This window comes from Chaetodon auriga, chromosome 23 (genome assembly GCF_051107435.1).
Source record: "Chaetodon auriga isolate fChaAug3 chromosome 23, fChaAug3.hap1, whole genome shotgun sequence".
Lineage (NCBI taxonomy): Eukaryota > Metazoa > Chordata > Actinopteri > Chaetodontiformes > Chaetodontidae > Chaetodon > Chaetodon auriga.
Window position 1 is genome coordinate 18546748 of NC_135096.1, and position 20356 is coordinate 18567103.

General features: G+C 53.9%; 1 protein-coding gene and 1 non-coding gene across 20 annotated transcripts in view; one reads left to right on the forward strand and one right to left on the reverse strand.

Annotated features, from left to right (window-relative positions):
- Nucleotides 1-20164, reverse strand: part of LOC143315806 (CLIP-associating protein 1-B-like) — a 30382-nt gene extending 10218 nt beyond the window's left edge. For 4 of the 19 annotated variants that reach the window (XM_076723260.1, XM_076723253.1, XM_076723255.1 and 1 more), the window contains exons 1-27: nucleotides 19964-20164; nucleotides 18071-18149; nucleotides 17683-17786; nucleotides 17500-17591; nucleotides 17334-17409; nucleotides 16622-16719; nucleotides 15999-16069; nucleotides 9066-9203; nucleotides 8805-8881; nucleotides 8591-8683; nucleotides 8356-8501; nucleotides 8131-8266; nucleotides 7984-8054; nucleotides 7782-7841; nucleotides 6904-6981; nucleotides 6613-6780; nucleotides 6253-6299; nucleotides 5934-6134; nucleotides 5532-5558; nucleotides 4176-4271; nucleotides 3800-3988; nucleotides 2812-2916; nucleotides 2391-2447; nucleotides 1418-1515; nucleotides 1092-1115; nucleotides 265-512; nucleotides 92-155 (exon numbers count right to left, since the gene is read on the reverse strand). In XM_076723260.1, the coding sequence (XP_076579375.1) occupies nucleotides 92-155; nucleotides 265-512; nucleotides 1092-1115; nucleotides 1418-1515; nucleotides 2391-2447; nucleotides 2812-2916; nucleotides 3800-3988; nucleotides 4176-4271; nucleotides 5532-5558; nucleotides 5934-6134; nucleotides 6253-6299; nucleotides 6613-6780; nucleotides 6904-6981; nucleotides 7782-7841; nucleotides 7984-8054; nucleotides 8131-8266; nucleotides 8356-8501; nucleotides 8591-8683; nucleotides 8805-8881; nucleotides 9066-9203; nucleotides 15999-16069; nucleotides 16622-16719; nucleotides 17334-17409; nucleotides 17500-17591; nucleotides 17683-17786; nucleotides 18071-18149; nucleotides 19964-20164 (2844 nt within the window). Of the gene's footprint in view, nucleotides 1-91; nucleotides 156-264; nucleotides 513-1091; nucleotides 1116-1417; nucleotides 1516-2390; nucleotides 2448-2811; nucleotides 2917-3799; nucleotides 3989-4175; nucleotides 4272-5531; nucleotides 5559-5933; nucleotides 6135-6252; nucleotides 6300-6612; nucleotides 6781-6903; nucleotides 6982-7781; nucleotides 7842-7983; nucleotides 8055-8130; nucleotides 8267-8355; nucleotides 8502-8590; nucleotides 8684-8804; nucleotides 8882-9065; nucleotides 9204-10687; nucleotides 11681-15998; nucleotides 16070-16621; nucleotides 16720-17333; nucleotides 17410-17499; nucleotides 17592-17682; nucleotides 17787-18070; nucleotides 18150-19963 lie in introns of those variants that run through there. The other 15 variants (XM_076723261.1, XM_076723254.1, XM_076723248.1 and 12 more) reach the window with 9 other exon arrangements.
- LOC143316393 (U4atac minor spliceosomal RNA) lies at nucleotides 18434-18562 on the forward strand. Its single transcript, XR_013076338.1, has one exon. It is a non-coding gene; the product is annotated as a U4atac minor spliceosomal RNA (small nuclear RNA).
- Nucleotides 20165-20356: the final 192 nt, after the last annotated feature.

The following is a 20356-nucleotide window of genomic DNA, read 5'->3' on the forward strand; positions in this document are numbered from 1 at the left end:
CATGCAACAAAAAACACACTGTTAGTCCGACCTGTGAGGAGCCGCTGAGGCTGATCTGTGCTCGGCCAATGACGGCAGAGCTGACGCTCACCTTGCTGTGCGGGTCTGCAAACATCCTGGTGAAGATCTCGCAGAGCCTCTTCAGCTCCACGCGGCTGGCGGAGGAAACAGCAGCACAGCGAGCGTCAGACCGGGAAAACCGGCCGTGGACCGACAGTGAAAGGATTTGACTCTGAAAGCTTCTGATTGGCTCCTCGCACTCACCTGAGCATCCTCTGGCTCTTGAGCAGGTTCTGCAGCCCCAGCAGTCCCTCCTTCCTCTCGGACCAGTTGGCGCTGGCGCAGTGGTTCAGCACCTCGGCCACGTCCTCCGTCTGACGCAGGTAGTGCGGCGCCATGCCGCCGTTGCGCGAGCTGTAGGAGCGCTCGGAGCAGGCGCTGGAGGCGTCGCTGTTGGCGTCGTCGTCTGAGTACATTCCCGGGGACTCGAAGCGCCGCCTCACGGGCCTCCGCTGAGCGAGAGAGGAGACGACAGCGTTTACAGGCGGGACCGAGCAGCGACGGCGGCGGCTTGACGTGAGGTCGAACATGCAGCTACAGTCACAGCCATGCAGCTCTCTGATCACGTGACACGGATGAGATCGTTTCACGCCGACTGTCGGACATGATGAGACAACTCAGGACAGCCTGTGAACCAGACCGAGGCAGACCTACGACACGTGGACGCCAGGCCTCGTGTCCACACGCAGCTCGTCTCTGAACGTCCAATGAGGAGGCAGCGTACAGGAAAGCTTCTGTCGTCAATCATCACATGTTAGAGGAGGCGGGACTCATCGCCCGTCACTTTCCTGAGCCTCACAGGTCAGAGCTCATCGCAGAGGCAGGACAGGCAGATGTTTCACCTCTGTGCTGTCAGCTGGGCGTGTGGACACGAGGCCTGAGCGTCAGACAGACGTTAGCAGGCGTCACGGTGAGACAGACAGCAGCAAAAGTTAAAGTTAGAACAGCTGGACAGCAGCCAGCGTCTTCTGCGAGGACGTGCTCACGCTCATGCTCTGCATGCAGCGACACAGCGGCTCAACTCTCTGTACCTTACTCCTCGAGTCTCCTAAGAGCTGAAACAACGTCCAGGAAGAGAGAGCACAGAGGACGTTACTGCAGGACTGTGACGACATCTTCAAATCCTCCTCTTTATTTCTCACCGAATCAACAAATCCCATAAAAAGACCAAACCTCCTGGCAGCTCAAAGCTCATTGGTTGCTACTCGGTCACTTCCTGAAACAGCCGCTCACTGCAGGTTTAGTGCATTTTATGGGATTTATTGACTGGAGACACAGAACGTCACCAGACTTGTCCTGGACGAAGATTTATGATTTATTTCTTTGCATGCAGATTTTTCCATTTTTTTTTTCTCACCAGAGCGTCGGCGACAGCGGCCTCGACGTCGGTGCCGGTGTTGAGGATTCTCATGGCGTTGACGGAGGCCGAGATTCGAGCCTGATGGGACAGTCGGTCTGGAAAAGAGGAGGTGAATGAGAGGTGAGTGAGGAGCACAGTCACTCCTCACGCTCACACTGAAACGTCTGCTGTGTGTTACAGATAATAACAGAAGGAAATCAGCTGGAGGCGTGAGGAGCGCCGTGGTCCTGGTTTATGTGGATTCTGGGACCGGAGCAGGGTCAGATCTGGGAGATGGATTTTCATTCACTGAGCATCGTTTCCGATTGATCGCATCCATAAACACAACAGAGCCAACCCAAAACAGCGAGCAGAGAAAGCTGCAAGCAACAGATCTGAGCAGAGAGCCAATGAGATTCAACACAAACCGAAGGACAAAAAGGTGCAGTGAATCAGCACGAAACACCAAAAATAACACAAGAGCATCGCAGTGCACAAAATGGTCGTCATGAAGCTGCAAAATCAAAGTTCAAACAGCCTGAATGTGACTTTCTAACCGCCCAGTCCGCCCGACAGCAGGCGGGTCAGTGAGCTGCTTCATGTGAGCCAAAGTGGGAAACTACTCGTGTTGGGCTGAGGACGAGTTTAACTTTTCCTCTTCTAACGCTCAAAACACTGCAGGGCTTTTACTTTGAAACAGATACAGGAAGTGGTTGTGTTGACGGAGTAATGCAGGAACTCCAAACAGGAGCTTCGAGCTAAAGGAGGCGCAGTAAACCACCAACACTGAGCAGCCGCTGACGGAGCGCCGCCGCGGAGGCTCAGCGTCTTTGGCTGCTGCTCGTTTCCCACTCTGTCCACTGGAGACGGAGTCCAGAGGTGGACAGCGGCCATGCAGGGACGGGCCTCGCTCAGCAGGTTCACTCGGTCAGACGACCTTTCGTCTGGCTGACTGAGGAGATCTGCTTCCTGCGAAAACCTCGCCGGTCACCTGAGTAGCAGTCTGCGGAGGACAAGGCGCTGGTGGAGCGGGAGTGTCGACGGGTCGCTGGAGGAGGACGTAAAGTTAGAGGACAGCAGGAGGTCACACATCACACAAACACTGACTGATGAACAACGTCTGTCATAAGAACGATGGTGTGAGTCAGAAAAGGTCGCTGCAGGCTTTACGTCTCTGCGTGGACTTGATGAGGACACAGAAGAGACAGGAGACGTTTGAACACAGAGCATGCAAAGAAGAACAGGAGGAGCAGTGACATGTGCGGACCAAGAGGGGAGGAGATCAAGGACGTCTGAGTCCGCAGCCGTCCTGTCCACGTCCTGACCTTCACAGGACCCTCAGTTCACCACAACTAACCATCCATGTGACGCTCTAAGCTGTGTGATGCAAAGGAGGGAGGTGCCATACTCACCCAGGGGGGAGAAACCCCTGGCGGGGCTGGTGTCGCGGCTGCTCTCGCGACTGGTTTCACGGCTGCAGCCCTGACTCATGCTCGGCCGGGGGATTCGGCTGCGGGCTGGAGGGCGCGGCAGGCGGAGAGACAGACAGAGAGACAGCCAGAGACAGGCAGAGAGACAGGCAGAGAGACAGGCAGAGAGACAGGCAGAGACAGGCAGAGAGACAGGCAGAGAGACAGACAGAGAGACAGCCAGAGACAGGCAGAGAGACAGGCAGAGACAGGCAGAGAGACAGGCAGAGAGACAGGCAGAGAGACAGACAGAGAGACAGGCAGAGACAGGCAGAGAGACAGACAGAGACAGGCAGAGAGACAGACAGAGAGACAGCCAGAGAGACAGCCAGAGACAGACAGAGAGACAGGCAGAGAGACAGGCAGAGACAGGCAGAGACAGGCAGAGAGACAGCCAGAAACAGGCGGACGGACAGACAGACGGACAGACAGACGGACAGACAGCAGCACAGGGAGAGTTTAGCTCGTAGCACATTCAGCCGGACACACCTGAAGCTCTGCACAGGTGGTTAGTCAGGCAGGAGAGAAGTATTAGTACAAGGAGAAGGATGAGGAAGTACTGCGTCTGGAGGGACGTGCGAGCAGCTCTGAGCTGTTCTGATCTCTGATTCACCTCCAGCTTCTCTGTCTATCAGCTGTTTATCTGGGTTTCTAAAAGTCAGGATGTAAAGAAAGAAGCTTTCTAAAACAGACTGGATCTGATGGACGTCGTCGAACTGGACCCTGAACCCAAACTGGTCCTGACTGAAACGTGTTGTGTTTTGGTTTGAAACGGTCGAAGTCGGTGTAGGAACGAGAGCTCCAGCTGCTCCAGTCTGAGGTTTCTGTTGTAAATCAGGATGTACTTTGAGTACTCTGAGTACTTTGAGTACTCTGAGTACTTTCTGTCCGGTTGCAGCCTCGTCTTGGATTCAGATCATCTCCTCCTTACCTGTGCCCGACCTGGTGGGGCTGCTCTCCCGACTGCATCCCTGGCTGCGGTGACCTCTGGGTCGGCCGGCGTCGGTCAGGCTGGTGGAGGCACTGCTGCCGGTGGCGGCGGCGGCGCCCATGGTCGGCCTCGGGATCCTGCCGTAGGTGGAGCTCAGCAGTCTGCCGGGAGAACCTGACCGACTGCCAGCTGGAACACATGAGAACGTTTCAGTGAGGGTGACGTTCACGTGAACATCAGACAGTGAATGTCATGTAACAGGTCATGTGACAGGTCGTGTGACAGGTCACGTGACAGGTCACGTGACGTGTGACAGCTCCGCGTTTTACTTCACACGCAGAGTTTAAACACGAGGATAAAATCAGAAGCTCCTCACGCTGAGACTGCGAGACGACCTTCCCTCGGCTTCTCCCCCGGCTGTCCGTCACAGACGGGCCGCTTCCTGAACTCGTCCTCCTGGTCCGGACTCGACCTGAGACGCAGAGAGGACGAGAGCGAGGGACAGAGATGAGGAGTAATGGACACGTTCACAGACAGCAAAGCTAAATCACAGAAGAGTCAAGTCGACATGCAGAGACACAGAAGAGATGAAACAGTGAGACACAGAGACACAAGTCCTTCATCCTGAGACTCATCTTCATCAACATGAGACAAGAAGACGACCTCTGTGAAGTCACATGACTCAAAAACATATCAGTTTGGACTGGAGCTGTGTCCACACAGGAAGAGGAAGACTTAACAAACACGTCGAGCACGGCCCTGAAGACTCAGCTAAAACCAACAACAACAACAACAACAACAACAACAACAACAACAACAACAACAACGACAACAACAACAACAACAACAACGACAACGACGACAACGACAACGACAACAACAACAACAACGACAACAACAACAACGACAACAACAACGACAACGACAGCAACGACGACAACAACGACGACAACAACGACGACAACAACAACGACAACAACAACGACAACAACGACAACAACAACGACGATGACAACAACAACAACGACGACAACAACGACAACAACGACAACAACGACAACGACGACGACGACGACAACGACGACAACGACAGGTCACAGCTCCTCAGTCAGGCCGACACGAGATTTGATGTTTCAGTGAACGATGGGAGCAAACGGACGATTCTACTGAGAGGATTCACCATTAAATAAACAGACGGGCGGACGGACGGATGGACTGGATGGATGTCAACGTGCAGGTGGACAGAGACACACCGAGAACCACACAGAGGACAGAAAATCAGCTCCGCCACGTGAAGCAGCCTCCAACACCTGATTCACAGCGTGTTCAATCCCTGTGGAACGCTGCAGCAGCCTTCAGCCAATCAGAGTGAACTCTGAGAGCAAAGACGGTGGGTTCAAGTGTGCTGGGAAATATCTGGCTCTGCAACCATCAGCCAAACCAACACAGAAGACTTGATGATAACTGAATAACCGTATGAGAAAGGGTGGAGGCTCGTCGCTGATGTCACACGTGGGTCTGATTCCTGATTGGTCACTGACACACCTGGGAGACGCCCGCATACTAAAGCTGACCGACGGGGTTAAAATGAGACTGAAACACAGCAGCAGCTCCATTCGGACACATCAGAGACGTTTCATGCGTAGACAGTCCATGCAGACATCACCACCACGACGGGGGGGATGGGGGACACACACGCCTGTCCACACGTGGAGATGCACACACAGCTTACCGTCCGCATTAACACACCACGAGCCGTCTGACGGCGGGCGAGCCCAGGAGAGACACAACAAGGGTCAGGGGTCAACAGGTTAAGCTTCAGATATGTTTGACAAAGAGGACAGCGGGTGGGGGGACAGGTGGGACACAGCAAATCTGACTGAGACTGAGAGCGAGTCATGTGATCAGAGCGACGCTGAGGGAACGCCAGAAAAATGAGTGTGGAGAGAGAAGCGCTCTGCTGTCTGTCCAGAGCTTCAACGTGAGGACAGGAAGTCAGTCCCCAGCGTCTCAGCTCTGAGCAGACAGAACAGGAAGTGGAAGCTTCTTTCGTGCTCCTTCAGCTAGGGTTAGGTCAATTCATGTATCGTGGTTCAAACTGACGGCGGCACGTCCATGTTGACGTCTTTCTTACCCAGTGATGCGTACGATCCGGGAGGAAGGGCCGAGGCCGAGCTGAAGGGCGAAGCCGCCGCCGCTGCCGCAGAGGGCACGGCGGGCATCCTGCTGCGGGCGGTGGCGGTGGCGGCCGCGTTGACGTCCACGTCGCTGCGGGAGCGCTGCAGGGAGCCCGGAGAGGAGGCGGCTGCCGGCGTCCTGGCGTGGGCGGCTTTGGCTAGAGGAGGTCAAACAGAGTGTGAGGCACGCCGTCGTCTGACCACATGACCACTAACGTCCTCACGGCGTTCAGGCCAGGACACAAACGAAGCAAAGAACAGAGAACGTCTGCTTACGTCTGCTCGCGCTGCTTCCAAACGTGTTCTTCACAGGCAGCGGGCGACTGAGGAGACGAAACAACAGAAGAAGAAGATACGTAAAACATTTTGGACGAAGAAACAGAAGAAAACAACTCATCAGCTACTCTTCTCTGCTACCTTCAGCACAAAGAAAAGTCAAATGAGCAGTTTGTTCTGAGCCTCCACTGAACCAAACACTCGTCCGACACTCATCATCTCAACATTCGCTGCGTTTCCCTCCATACGTTTCACGAATTTTAACCACATTTCAGGAAAAACACCAGAAGAAAAAGCAAACGAACGCTTGTTTTGTTCATGGAGAAGAACAGCAGGTGGTGCCAAATCTCCGTTTCTCACTTGAGGCTCTCCTGAGAGGACGAGGAGGAGCGATCCGAGGCCGGCAGCGACATCAGGCTGTCTCCGCTCCTCAGGTGAGCCTGCAGCGCCTTCTGATAGGACGACTCCAGGCCCTGGAACAGCTGCTCCGCCTCCCGACGGAAGTGCCCATGGAAGCTCCAGTAACACCTGCAACGGCAAGCCGGAGGACCAAAAACCAGCCGTCAGGACGTTTGCTGTTAAATCTCAGCAGCTAGGATAAACTGTGACATCAGGGGATACTGATGGCGTCCTGGATCAGGCGTGACTTACTTCCTGGCCACAGAGCGAGCCTCGGCGTCTGCGTCGTGGATCCCTTTCTTTATCGTCTCCATCAGAACTGCTCCATGTCTGCGGGGGGGGAGAGGGAGGAAGACGTGTGACGAACAGAGGCGTGTATGACGAGACAGGCGGCGAGTCACAACAGAGCTCAGAGAAATGATGCGATCCCTGTCCAACACGCTCCTGTCAGACGGCTTCTATGAACATGAAAGACTGGAAAAAAGGAGGAGGAGCCTGAGAGGGAAACAAACATGGACGCCTCACATCAGCCGAACAGTGAGAGGTGATTAAAGGCAGACTTCATGGACCAAGTGCTGTGTGACGTGAGCGTGAGCGTGAGCGTTAGCGTTAGCGTTAGCATTACGGTGCTGAAGTGCCCTGAGCTCTGCTGTCTGGAGCTTCAGCATCGATACCAGATCAACACTTTGACTTCTTCTCGTCTTCCGTCTTTGCAGTTTCTGGCTGACGATGCCAAAGCTGCTTGTTTCTGATAAAACTGACCCTGATTTGTTCTCGGGGGACGTTCTCGATCAGAGTCGGCGTCTCGCGAGCACCGATTGGCTGATCGATGAGAACCGGAGCGCTCCCCTGGTGCGGGGGGGTCGGCTCGGGTTGCTCCCTGGCGGCGGCGGGAAGCAGCCGGGCGGAAACACAATGAGGCTTTTAGAGTTCCCCCTGGCGTCGCCATGGAAACCGCCGACACGGACCTCGACCCGGCCGGTGTCACATGAAGGCGGCGTGGAGTTCTTTACGCCTCGGCCGCCATTTTCACCGTACGCTTGGCGTTCAAAGACCTACGACTGCGAACGACCGTCTGCTGTCTGCGAGCGGGAACGTCTGAATGAACACCTGAACACCTGTTTGCTCACCTCTCCAGAGAGCTCGTCTGCCACTCCTGCAGGAGCAGCTCCAAGAACTCAAAGCAGCGCCTGAACAAGAGAAGAAGAAAACGAGAAAACATTTTCCAGTTTGATTGAACATCAAACTGAATCAATTTAACAAATAACTGAATAAAATAAAGCTGAAACAGTCAGTGAGTGAGGACAGAGCGGAGGCGGAGGAGTCGTTCACCTCCTCACGGCCACAGACTTGGAGGAGCAGTTGCTGGTGATGATGGGGATGAGTCGAGGGAAGTGTGTGTGCTGCAAAACACAACAAGCTGCAGTCAGAACACCAGTCTGCTTCTCAAACACTGCGCGCTTTGTTTCTGCCACCTACTCTGAGGATGAGGCGGATGGCGGCCACGCCGGAGGTGGCCATCACTTTGGCGGTGTTGGGGACCAGGTTGAGGAGGATCGGCATGGTGGCCTCCGCCGCGTGGTCGAAGCGGCTGCCGAGCGTGGACGACAGGTGTCTGCGGGAGGACAGGAGAGCGGAGCGTGAGCGGAGCGTGAGCGGTCGGAGCGGCGAGCCCGCCGAGACGGACTGGAGCGGCGGTCTTACCCCAGCGTGATGCAGGCCTCCCTCACCACCTGAGAGCGCAGGTCTTTGGCGGACAGCTTGAACGCCGCCTCCATGAGCCGCAGCTGCTGCGGGAAGCCGTCGAACTCGGCCGCCCCGGCCAGGAGCAGCGAGCGCACCTTCTTCAGCTGGAGGAAGAGGAAAAGAGGAGGAAGAGCGATCAGCGGAGGCGGTTTCACCTGGCCGGAGCGAGACGACAGAGGACAGGACGTCTTACAGCTGCCACTCTGAGCTCCCAGTCCCTCTTATCGTCCGACAGCACGTCTCGAATCTTCGTCATGGCCTCCTCCACCTCCCTGTTGGAGTAGATCTGGTGGAGGGCAGGAGAGGAGTGAGGATGAGGAGAAAGGGTGGAGAACAACACGAGCATGAACATGAACAAAATTCAAAACAATCCAAACATTTCACTGATTAAAGACCAGGCTCCAAACCTGGACCGTGGGGACGTCCTCGAAGGCCTGGATGAAGTCCTCCTCGTCCACAGCTCCAGCACCGCACCCGTCCCTCCCTGCAGACAAGCACTGCATCAGTCTGAGTCCTCTGTGGACAAACTCGTCCTGTGTTTCATGACTGTCTCTGCTCATCACATTCATCCGTTCACTCCAACACTCAGCCGTTCAGTCTAAGCTGCTGTGAAGTGATGAAAGACGTGTGTGCGTGCGGCGACATGTGGGCGTGGCGTCGGCTCTGACCTGACTTAGTGCTGGAGGCGGAGGCGGGACGTCGAAATGAACCCATGCTCACCGCCTTCCTCCCAGACAGCGAAGCTCCTTTGGACGAGGACGAGGAGCGGCCGCCGTCCACCGAGTCATCGTCCTCAAAGTTTTTGTCTGGAGGAGGAAGAGCGGCAAAGAGAGACAGACGGTTGAGGTCACATGATGTCACCGCTGAGGCGGCCGACTCTGACATTTCTGCATTCTGACTCCTCGCTGAGAGGACATCGCTCACATTCCTGCATCACCAACACAACAAGCTAACGACGGCGAGGAGGCTCAGAGACACAATGCTCCGACAGGAACCCAACAATTAGCCCAGTGTTCCCAGTAAGAAGGTCAGCGTGAGCGCAGGACAATCCAACCAGCAGCTGATTGGTCAGCATTTTTCCTGACAGACGTGTTGAACACGACCTCGTGTGGACTGAACTTTAACCACGAGAGGCCGAGGCCTGTGGAAACCTTCTTCTTCTGTGGTGGACAACCGAGCGCCACGTGAGTCCCCGAGCGCAGGAATCTGCACGGCCAGCAATCAATCCTCTTTCATTATTCAGACTTCACACACACACACACACACACACACACACACACACACACACACACACACACACACACACACACACACAGCACTCAGCCAACACATCAGTCATGTTGTCATCAGGCTGCAGTTTTTCCACCTCGCACAACTAAAACACGATGCAACAACTCTCAATATCAAGGTGACTCTGCGTGTGTGTGTGTGTGTGTGTGTGTGCAGGGAAACACACCTGACCTTTTACACATCAACAGAAGTCTGAGTGTGTCTGTGTCTGCGAGGAATACTTGGATGTTCTGGAGAACACGGTGACTTCAGGAAGTACACTGGTCCCAGCCAACAAATAGCCCGCACATGGAGACAGAACACAATCAGGCTCCTCCTGTTTCCACTGTTTATGCTAAGCTAAGCTAACCGGCTGTGGCACCATTTACCACAGAAACACGAGGTTCTCATCAGCTAGCTGGTTAGCATGCTAACCTCAGCAGCGACCTGCGCAACACAAAACGTCCACGTCTCCGTCAGACCTGCTGCTTCTTCACACTCTGCTGAGGATGTCCGTCCATTTTTTGGACGTTTTAAACAGTCTGCTCATCTCGTCCACGTCCTGCCTTCAACGCTGACGTCTGCTGCCCTTCAGCAAGTCACAGACTTCAACATGCGTCACAAACACCATTTACAAGACAAACAGAACTACAGGAGCCTGAACAGGCCACAAATCAGCCACTCAGATAAGATGGAACCTGGACAGCTTCGCTCTTCATCAGGTATCCACAGATCAGCGGGACGGTTCGCTCTTCATCACGAAAACAAACATGACAGAAAGCTAATCCTCGGTTTCCGCGCAGCAGCCGGACTCGGTCCAGACCTGACTGAGCCCACAGAAAGACCACCAGGCTGCACCGCAAGTCAGCCGCCAGCAGGCCAACAAATCATCCTGCTGTGTTTACATTGGAGACGCCACCGTCACAGCAGGCATCCCTGCTGCTCCTCCTCCTCCTCCTCCTCCTCCTCCTCCTGCATTCATCACAGCTCCCCTGCATCCAGAGGACGAGCAGCAGCTTACAGGAGCAGATCCGCCTGCAGACCAGTTTCCTCAGCATGCCGGCAGACACGCAGACAGACAGACAGACAGACGGACAGGCGGTCCTCCGGCCCTCCTCACGTCTTTCCCCCTGCTGAGGAGAGAGAAGAGGGGAGGAAGGAAGGGAGTCCGACCGCTAGCCCCCACCCTCCCCCGTCAGGGAGCATGTGCTTCAACACGATCTTCCTCTCCGTCTTCTTCGTCCTCTACTTCACTTCAGGAAACACACAGCGTCGAGACCAGGATGGAGGAAGAGGAAGGGAGGGGACACAGAGAGGAGACGGAGGGACGGGGGAGGAGGGAGGGGTGAGGCTGCCAAAGCGGACCAATGGGAGGAGAAGGGAGGAGCAGGGAGGAGAAGGGAGAGGTCGGTCAGGGGACAAACCCAGCACTGGTTCTGGAGGCGGAGCTGGAGGGTGGAGTCAGGGATGAGTGACAGCTCCAGTCATCATGACTCAGGAGGGGGGAGGGTGGATGGAGACACCTCTCAGGAGGAGGCGGCTCCTCTGACAGCGCTGACGCCGAGCCTCCACCCGAGCTCCTCCGTCAGCCTGCAGCGGCTGGAGTGTTTCTGTCACGGCGAGGTCGCCGCTGCTCCACCGGAGAAAGAAAGAACAGGTGGAGCTTCAGAGGAGCAGCAGCTCCTGTTTCACCTTCAACGAGCCCTCCGATGATCAGAGAACCAATTAAACGTCACCGCCATCTTCGGCATCTGACAGCTCGCAGTCTGACTCTGGGACAGGGAGACCATGTCACCATTCTCACCTCTGATTGGCCACAGCTGGAGCAGCTGGAGGTGTGGAAGCAGGCGAAGACAGAACACTGACTGTCTGGAGCGTGTTTGAGGCCTTTAAATGCACCTTCAGGGCCTCCAGCAGCGATCATCAGCCGCACGCTCCAGGCTGAACACCACAAAGACTCACATTTCATGCTCTCAGTCGGCTGGACATCAACGTCTCCCTCCACCGGATGGCGCTGTTACACCACTGCTTCAGTGCTTACCCTCGCAGGTGCAGCCATTTCACAGCACGCTCTGAGCTGAAACAGCCCGTCGATCCATCCGGAAACTGGCGGAGCAGAAATCTCAAAGACAACAGGAAGCAAACACCTGAATTCAAGAGTTTCCAAACTAAAAGCAGCCGAGGCGAGATTTACGCCACCACAGATGAACGCCACCACAGATGAACGCCACCACAGATTTACGCCACCACAGATGAACGCCACCACAGATTTACGCCACCACTGATGAACGCCACCACAGATGAACGCCACAGAATCTAATTGTGACTAATTGCAGCCCTCCTCTGGACGCCGGGTCACAAGTTTCCCTCCTGGCAGCCTCTCAAAGTCTTTGGGAGCTCGGAGTCTGATGGAGTCTGACAGCTGATCCCCGCGGTGCAAATTCACAAAATGACGGTGGAGAGGTGATGCGTTCAGGGGCGCAAAGTGCTGCGTCACTGAAGGGAGGGAGCGGCGAGGGAGCGTGGGAGAGCAGAGTTCGTCCAGAGTTTCAGTCGGTTGGCGTTGAAACGTGTCTTGTTTTTGTTGACTGTTTCGGGGTCAGTCAGTCCGTGTTCCTGTTGGACTGCCCCTCTTCCTGTTGGACTGCCCCTCTTCCTGTTGGACTGACCCTCTTCCTGTTTGGAGAGCAGCTTTCCTGTCGTGCTGCTGAGTCCTCTGAGCATGTTGCCCTGTCTCTCTGTCCCCGCGCCGTCTTCATTATTCACGAGGTTTCCGACCGTGCAACCCAAGTCCTGCTGGCAGCGGGTACCTGGCCTCGTCTCTCAGCGCCTCCCCGCAGGACCTCCTGAGGCTGGATGACGCACGGCCGGGTCCCTGTTTATGAAACCCCGCAGAGCCGGATCCAAAGCCACCGACGGCACACGTCATGTGACCTCATGTCATCTGGATGGCTGTGACAAGAGCACATTCCCCCTGAATCAGCCTCACGGCGTCCCGCTGCCCCAGGAATGCCCTTTAAATCAATGAGTCCTGTGTTCGAGGTTCAGTGGACTGAACCCGAGAGACGTCTCTGACACACGAGTCCTCCTGCACAGCAGCAGTGAAAAAACCTCTTCAGTCTTTTCTTTTGAAAGAATTTTAAGGATCATATTTTCTCGTAAACATCAGCTAAAAACACTTGTTGCACCAGCTCTCAGCCAACTGTGATTTCAGAGACTTTAAACGTCCTCTAACAAAGTGAATCAGCTGAAAATGAGACTGACCGACGGACCGTCACTGAAAACATGAAGTCTCCAAATGATGTTCCTCAAACTGTGTTCCTCAAACATAACAAACATTTCCCCAAGAACAAGTTATTTCAGCAGCGACAGAGCAGAACAGAACAGAGCAGAACAGAACAGAACAGAACAGAACAGAGCAGAGCAGAGCAGAGCAGAACAGAACAGAACAGAACAGAACAGAACAGAACAGAACAGAACAGAACAGAGCAGAACAGAACAGAACAGAACAGAACAGAACAGAACAGAACAGAACAGAGCAGAACAGAACAGAGCAGAGCAGAACAGCAGGGTTATTCACATCACTGAGCTTCAGTCACTGGTGGCTTTCAGCTCGCAATTATGATCCCAGTGCAATTATGGAGGCTTCAGACAGACACACAGACAGACAGACAGAGAGACAGACAGACAGACACACAGACAGACAGACACACAGACAGGCAGACAGACAGACAGACAGACACACAGACACACAGACAGACAGACAGACAGACAGACAGGCAGACAGACAGACAGGCAGACACACAGACACACAGACAGACAGACAGACAGACACACAGACAGGCAGACAGACAGACAGACAGACACACAGGCAGACACACAGACAGACAGACAGACACACAGACAGACAGACAGACAGACAGACAGACACACAGACAGGCAGACAGACAGACAGAAAGACACACAGGCAGACACACAGACAGACAGACAGACACACAGGCAGACACACAGACAGACAGACAGACACACAGACAGACAGACAGACACACAGGCAGACACACAGACAGACAGACAGACACACAGACAGGCAGACAGACAGACAGACAGACAGACAGACAGACAGGTCTCCATGGTCCCTGCAGGTTTTCAGAGAGTTCCAGGTGAAAAAGGAAGTGCTGCTCGTTGGAGACGTTTACCTGCAGAGACCCGGCCCGGCTTTGCGAGTCGGTACCCTCCCTGTGGACCTCCTGGAGGAGAGACAGCGGCGTCCTGACACCGACCCGGAGCTGAAGTGCTGCTGCCTGCCTCGTCCCTCCCCCTCCAACCTGGTCTTGTGACTGTGTGGACGACAGCTGACACCACTCCTACAAAATAAGAGCCCTGGGCTGCCGAGTGAGGAGGCTCAGTCTGTTTGTTCCTGCCTTTCTCTGGCTGCCTCTTTCCTTGTCTCGGTTGTCCACGTTTTGCCGTCTGTCTCTTTGTCTTCCTGTCTTAGTGTCTCTCTGTGTCTTACTGTAGTTTCACCTTCTTACGCTCTCCTCTGTTGGTCCATATTTCTTTGAAGTGAGCGCTGGTGAACCGAAGCTGATGTCAAACAGTCGGTCAGCTTTCTTCATCGACACTCAGGCAGGTATCCTCGACCAATCCCCATCAACAATCAGGCCATGTGACTTTCACGCACTCCTGTGCAGTGACCTGGAGCTGTAACGTCCGAGGTCCACTGATTTTAAGCTACTATTAATGCTACATGAGCACTTCCTGCAGCGGCTTCACATTGACAGCTTTTAACCTGTGAACTACTTCAATGCTTTAATTGTGAAAAAGAACATTTTTAATAAAAGTGACTCTGTCGCTGAATGGTGACTGAAAATACTGTAATATTCATGTATTTGCAGTATTATGAACTTGTCTGTTGTGGCACTTCAGGGAAAAACTGCATTAAGTTACTGCTAATGCAAACTTTACATTTCCTGCTGCTGCAGCTTCACATTAAAAGCATTTCACTAGCGAAACACATGTTGGCTTTTATTATGAAGCAGTCACAGGAAATGCAGCGTGTTAGCAAGCTTAGCATTGACTGCTATCATTCATTAAACACATCTTCAAAACAAGACAACGGTCATCTTCTGACCACAGATCAGTGTGAAGTGACGGAACAGGAAGGAGAAGCTGCGGTGAGCTGCAGGCTGCTCGACTTGTCAGGTAATAACGTGAGCTTGACCTGCTGTCTGCAGAGCCACGCTGCACAGAGACCTGTTTTGCTGCTGAGGACCAGAGAGGACACGCACTGCTGTCCACTCTTCCGCCTTCCTGTCCCACTTCTGCAGGGTCACCGTCCTGCAGCCAGCGGCTGAAAGCTCCTCGCCTCCGGGAGCACAAAGAACCCGGCTCAGGTTGCACTGGGACTGAAAGGCGGCGGACACACCCGACGAGGACCTCCCAGCTCAAACACGCACTGTGACTGGTGGACAAAGACGTTCGGCCAGGTCGTGTTTCAAACGTCACGATCTTTGACAAGATTTCAGATTTCTGGCCTCAAACAAAGAGGACCGAAAGGCATAAACAAACGAGCCAAGAGCCACGACAAACGCTGTTTTAACACGTCCTTTTTAACAGAATTTAGCAGCGTTTCCTCCATGTTTCATCTGTCACACAGGTCCACACAGTCAGTGTCTTACTGTTCTCACCCTCCAGCCATAATAAACCACCGCAGACGCACAAACACTTCGTCTGTGCTCTGACGTGTCAGCTGACAGGCGAGGTGCTGAGCTTAAGTTCTGGATCTGGTTCTTCTGGCCGACGTCTCCGCTGTCGCTCGCTGGGTCGATAAAACCTGGCTGTCGTCAGGTTTGAGTGGACTCTGTACAACTCGGACAGCGATCCATCTCGTTGAACTGAAGTGATCAACAGACTGTGAAGAAGGTCGACTGAAGTTAGCATGCTAACAGCTAGCCCGGTCTGCCCTCAGTCCGACACGAGAGGATGAAGAACTAACACTTACCAGCTTCCTGATGACACGCTGCTGCTTTGAACATCATGCCCATAATTTAAAAAGACTCTTTTAGGTCAAATCAGCACCACAGACGATCAATAAATGACCATTAACGGCGGACCGACATCGCCCTCCTCTCAGTCAGGACAGATAAAGGCGGTGCGGTCGTGGACGGTGTCACGGCCGTCACATGCTGGTGTCTGCAGGCCGCTAACGACAACACCACATGAAAACAAATCCATGCTGCCATGACAACCTGAAAACAGCACTGATGCCACACACACAGCCAAGCTCACAGCCCCCCCCCGGCCCCCCCCAGAACAAAGAGAACAGAGCTTACCTGACACAGGTGAGAGGACCATGCTGCCTGACCTCTGGACTTCATCAAATTTACTGAAGATGACGTTCAACCTGGACAGAGAGGGGACAGACCATCAGACTGGGGGGGGCGGGGGGGCGCAGTCAGCCCTGCTGCCTTCAGGCTGAAACACAGAAAACTGGCTCCCTTCAGGCTCCCGGGGGAGCAGTGAAACAGGCCAGAGGAACATCCATCGCCCTCATCTCTGCATCCAAAAATACACGCAGAGGCGACGGCCGCGGCGCCGCTGGGGGACGACACGAGAGCAAACACCGGCGATCACGAGACGCCCAGAACGCCGGCGGTCTGAGGGCGTCTCTTCAGCCGCCATTTTCTTTTCAGCTGTAAGTGAACCAGAAGGAGCAGCTTCGGCGTCGCACTGAGACGTGCTGAGCCGAGATCGTGTTCGAGCCGAGTGAGTGAAGTTCAGCATAAAAAAACACACGCTGGCGATCAATGATCGATCAATCGGTACGAGGCGTCTGCGCCAGGTGTTCCTCTCTGTTTCGACCACTGAAAACAGCGTCACAGGGGAAACCATCTCAACCAAACACAAACGTTAAGGAATGATGACAACAATCTGCAGCTGGAGGACTCGAACGCACCGTGACTGAGGCAGGCCCTTCTTTCCCAGGTCCATCCGCACTCGTTCCCCGACGTGGCGGTAGATCTCGATGAGGCAGTTCATGGCTCCATCTCGCACCTGCAGGTGGACACAGATTCAGGTCGTGCATCAGGCCCTGAACACACCTGACGCTCACTCAGCCACGACAACGCGACACTTCCTGTTTCTACAAATCAACTCGTCACTACGACAGCAGAAAACTGTTGCTCGCTGCCTCATTCACCACTTCACTCATATCTGTGTGGATGTTCATGTCAACACTTCTGTCTCATCCTGGGAGGACGTGGACTTCACACGCCTGCAGCTCGCTAACGTCTGCGCTCCCGCCGTCGTTTCTCTCGTCGAGCAAAATAAAGATCAAACTGAAAGTGAGATGGACTCTCGTCCACTACAGGACGAGCGTTTGGCTCCAGGAAGGGAAGGTCGTGGGCACGGCTTCCTGTCCTCAGCAGGAAGTGTGATTCCGGCGATGACAGACCTCTGCAGCCAATCAGGAGACGACAGCTAAAGGTCTCGTCTAGCAGGACGTAAAGACTCACAAAACAAACGGGGAAACAAGAGGGAAAGAGCTCCTGCTTGGTGGTCTGAGCTGTGCTACACGTGTCCGTCCAGCAGGGGGCAGTCACAGACCAATAACACTGCTGTCAACCCGTCCACAAACCTCTGTCCAGGCGGGAGGCGCTGGGTTGTACCTGACTTGTGGGGTCTCCGAGGAGGTTACAGATGTGAGGGACGATTTTACTGAGCGTCAGACTCTGAGACCCAAACCTGAAAACACAAAACACAGAACATGAAGCTTCCAGACAAAATGACGTTTTATTCAGCATCACCTGGACGAGACGTCGCAGCGTCACTCACACATTCAGGGTGGAGACGAGACAGAGACAGAGTCCTTCTCTGGTCCTGTTGTTCTTATGCTTGAAGCCTCCCATCATTCGCTCCCACACGTACTGAAAGACATCACAGACCGCGTGGATGAGCATGAAACATCCGTCAAGGCGTCAGACTTAAAGGAGCAAAGCGTCGCACGCGAGAAAGCACCTGAGGGTTCGCCGCCTGGTCCATGATCTTCAGGAGAAGCGCTTGGTCCTGGTCTCGGACTTGGTCCTTGGCGTCTCCCAACCGATCGATGAGGCTGGGCAGGACTGAGGGGACACAGAGGACCAAAGTGACGGAGACATTTGGAACCAGGAAAGCATCACGGCGTCACACTCAAAGCGACCAGCGAATGACAAACACGACGTCAGAGGAAAATAACTTCAGTAAAGATATTCATGATTAACTGCAACTCAAATACGAGCATTTTCATTTTAGCTGAAGTCAAGGACAAACAATGTCAATTTTATTTCTATTTCATTTTCCGTGTGCAGCTTATTCCCCTTCTGATCATTCAAACCCTCAAAGCCTGTACTCATGAGGAGCAGCTCACCTGTTCCCACCTGCGTCCTGAACCTGTCCTGCAGTCTGCTGACCAGAGCCGACAGGATGTCCATCCCCAGCAAAACCACCTGAGACACCACAGAAAAGATCCACATCAACTACGACACGAGGAAAGGACCAGACCAATGGAGCTCAGTCTGGGCTGCAAAGGATTATGGGTAATTATAGCAAAGCAACAACTTTCCTTTAAAGCGGCAGAAAACAGTGAAAGCAGACGTGTTTCGTGTTGTCAGATGATGATAAAATCACCTCCTCTGTCCATCACTGAGGTGAAAACACACAGAGTGACGCTGAACCGCGACTGAAGACGGTCTGAAGACTTTACAGAGACCCTCCAGCGCAGCACAGAGCAGCTTTCCTTGTCTTGGGGTGTTTGGGAGGCTCGATGAGCGTTTAGTGAGAGCCTCCCTGCTGACACCAGAATCAACACAGACGCACCACCTGAGCCTCAGGTTCAGACTCTGGTGCAATTTTTGGAAACTCTCTGATCCTGAGAGACAGGAAACAAAATGAAAGCCGTGACAACAAGCTGACTGAGGCTCCACCTGCTGGACGGTCAGCGACACTGCACCTACACAGACTGTCCTCCACCCCGAGTCCAGCTGCGAGTGTGACTGACTGAGTGACCAGTTTGAGATGACGGACGTCAGTCAGGCTGCTGTTACCGGGACTTCCTCCACCTGCCAATCAATACTGTCAATCTTTACTGTTGCATCGGCGTTAATTTCATCCCTACAGCTGAATAAACAGGTGTGAATGCTGACTTTGACCATCGCTGCCATTAAGATGTCTGTGTCGACCGACCAGTCTGCTCACTGATCCACGATCAGTTAACAAGAGCCACTAAACCGACAGCACAGGAAGCAGCTCCCCTCCGTCTTTCACCCACACACACACACACACACACACACACACACGACACCTCTGCTGGCTCGGCCACACAGGGAAGGAAACTGGGCTAATGGTGGCGGTAAATTAAGCTCGCAGCCGCCGCCACACTCGCCTGGGAGCCTCGTCCTCATTACAGGAGGACGCTGTGCAGGAAGCAGCGATATGATTGGCTGCATCGGTATGTGCGACTGCTTCATTCTTTGTGCGTGAAAACGGAGTGTCACGCCAAACTCCAGAGACAAATCTGGCATTTTAGAGCCGCCTACTCTTCATGCATCTCAGCTTAAAGTCTTCAAACAAATACTGACTTGAAGTTCAGGAGAGGACAAAACAACGTGAACACAAGCTCCCCTCAGTCGCTGTCCTGGAGCTTTCGACAGCATCAAACTTCCATTTTTATCTGAGCAGTTTCGACTTCTTGGCGCTTGCTGGCTCAAAAGTTGAGACTGAAAGTTCATTCTTAATCTTGGAAACTGCTGAGGAAGATCATGTCATATGTTCAAAAGCTCCAGGCACTAAATGGACCTCCATGTACTGATTAACGCGCAGTGGCCTCACATCTGCATAAACTGCATGCTAACATTAATGGACGACATGCAAATCCTGCAGCACAATTCCTCCATCTCCCAGCCCCGTCGACGGCGGGCGAGGACGACCTCTGTGTGGACGAAGCTCTCCCTGAGGACACCGTGTCCCTGAGACAGGCTGGTCTAAAGCTCGTCCTGCCGTGAATCCTCTCATCCTGAGTGGATGCAGCAGCCTGAAGACTGAGCCTCAACCAAACGCTGCACAAATGCTGATTTAACGCTGGGAGAGCCACAATAACAAGATATAACCAGATTCATGTGGTGATGGTGGTAAAAAGCACGACACATTTGATATTCTGCACAAAAACCACGTGTCCTTTGAAAGAAGCATTAAAACAGTATTTGTGACACCACCTTTCCCACCCTACAGGTGTTTCCCCTCCCAGCCATCAAACCGGGCTCACCTTGAAGTTGCTGGAGTTGACCCAGGAGCTGGCCACCGCGTCCACCACCCGGTCCAGCATGGTCTGGTCCTGCTCCAGCTCGGGGGACTTCTCCTCGTCCAGGATGAGTTCTATGATCTCCTGGCCCACCTGGAGCCTCTTCCCCAGGTCCTTCTGCATCACCTGCTCCAGCAAATACTCCATGCTCGCCTCCTCCTCCATGGCTGCAGCCCGGGGCAGGAATTCAAGGCACAAGCCGGCTTCCAGCTGGCCTTCCCCCTCACGTTTAGTCCACCAAAGCCCTTACAGTTACGCCAGTTATTCTGATTAGGAGGCAGCTAACGTTGGCGAATGAGCCGAAGCGAGCACCGTGACATCAGGCTGTGGAGAGCCGCGTTGAACAGAGCGCTTCAT